The sequence below is a fragment of the Etheostoma cragini genome, unplaced genomic scaffold, assembly GCF_013103735.1.
Source record: "Etheostoma cragini isolate CJK2018 unplaced genomic scaffold, CSU_Ecrag_1.0 ScbMSFa_971, whole genome shotgun sequence".
Lineage (NCBI taxonomy): Eukaryota > Metazoa > Chordata > Actinopteri > Perciformes > Percidae > Etheostoma > Etheostoma cragini.
In genome coordinates this window covers 1-813 of record NW_023269616.1, presented here as the reverse complement: position 1 = coordinate 813, position 813 = coordinate 1, and the positions used below count along the sequence as shown (strand labels likewise).

General features: G+C 47.2%; 1 protein-coding gene across 1 annotated transcript in view; it reads left to right on the top strand.

The window, feature by feature from the left end:
• The window catches only part of LOC117941561 (serine/threonine-protein kinase TBK1-like), a gene marked incomplete at its 5' end in the record, with an annotated part of 886 nt that extends 201 nt beyond the window's left edge, over window positions 1-685 (top strand). The window contains 2 exons of the mRNA XM_034866565.1: window positions 267-377; window positions 502-685. Of these exons, the coding sequence (XP_034722456.1) occupies window positions 267-377; window positions 502-685 (295 nt within the window). The remainder of the gene's footprint in view (window positions 1-266; window positions 378-501) is intronic.
• Between the last annotated feature and the right edge of the window lie 128 nt (window positions 686-813).

Here is an 813-nt window from a genome sequence, read left to right as displayed (position 1 = left end):
ACCTCCCAGACCCCCAGACCCCCAGACACCAGACCCAACATCTGGATGGTGGTCTGGCTGGTTTTGTGTGGCAGGGCACCTTCAACATGCTGCTTAATAGAAAAGTTAAATCGAACTGTCATGGGTTAGATTTACCGACGAAGGACTTAATGTATCTAAAACCTAACTAATATATTACTAATGATAATATATATTATTAATAATTATATATATTGTTAATAATGATGTGAGTCCTAATATTAAAGAGGCCTTGTCGTTGGTCTCAGGTACAAGATCATCACGGAGAAGCCGTCCGGGACCATCTCCGGACATCAGAAGAGCGAGAACGGGAAGATCGAGTGGAGCACCGAGATGCCGGTCTCCTGCAGCCTGTCCAAGTAGGAATACTGTGTGTGTGTCTGTGTGTGTGTGTGTGTGTGTGTGTGTAACGACAATAGTGTGCGTCCCTTTGTGTGTAACGAGCAGAGTGTGCGTCCCTGTGTGTGCGGTCTGATGTTTCAGGGGTCTGCAGAGCCTCCTGACTCCGGTCCTCGCCAACATCCTGGAGGCGGACCAGGAGAAGTGTTGGGGCTTTGACCAGTTCTTCGCCGAGACCAACGACATCCTGCACCGCACCGTGGTCTTGGTGTTCAGCCTGCAGCAGGCCACGCTGCACCACATCTACATCCACGAGTACAACACGTGAGGAACTACATTTCAGCTGTTTTAATAACGTATACTCTAATTATTATTTTATTATCTCCACCAGACTCCATGTAAATAATCACTACTTTTAGCGTGTATAGAGCAGCATATCTCCACCAGACTCCATGT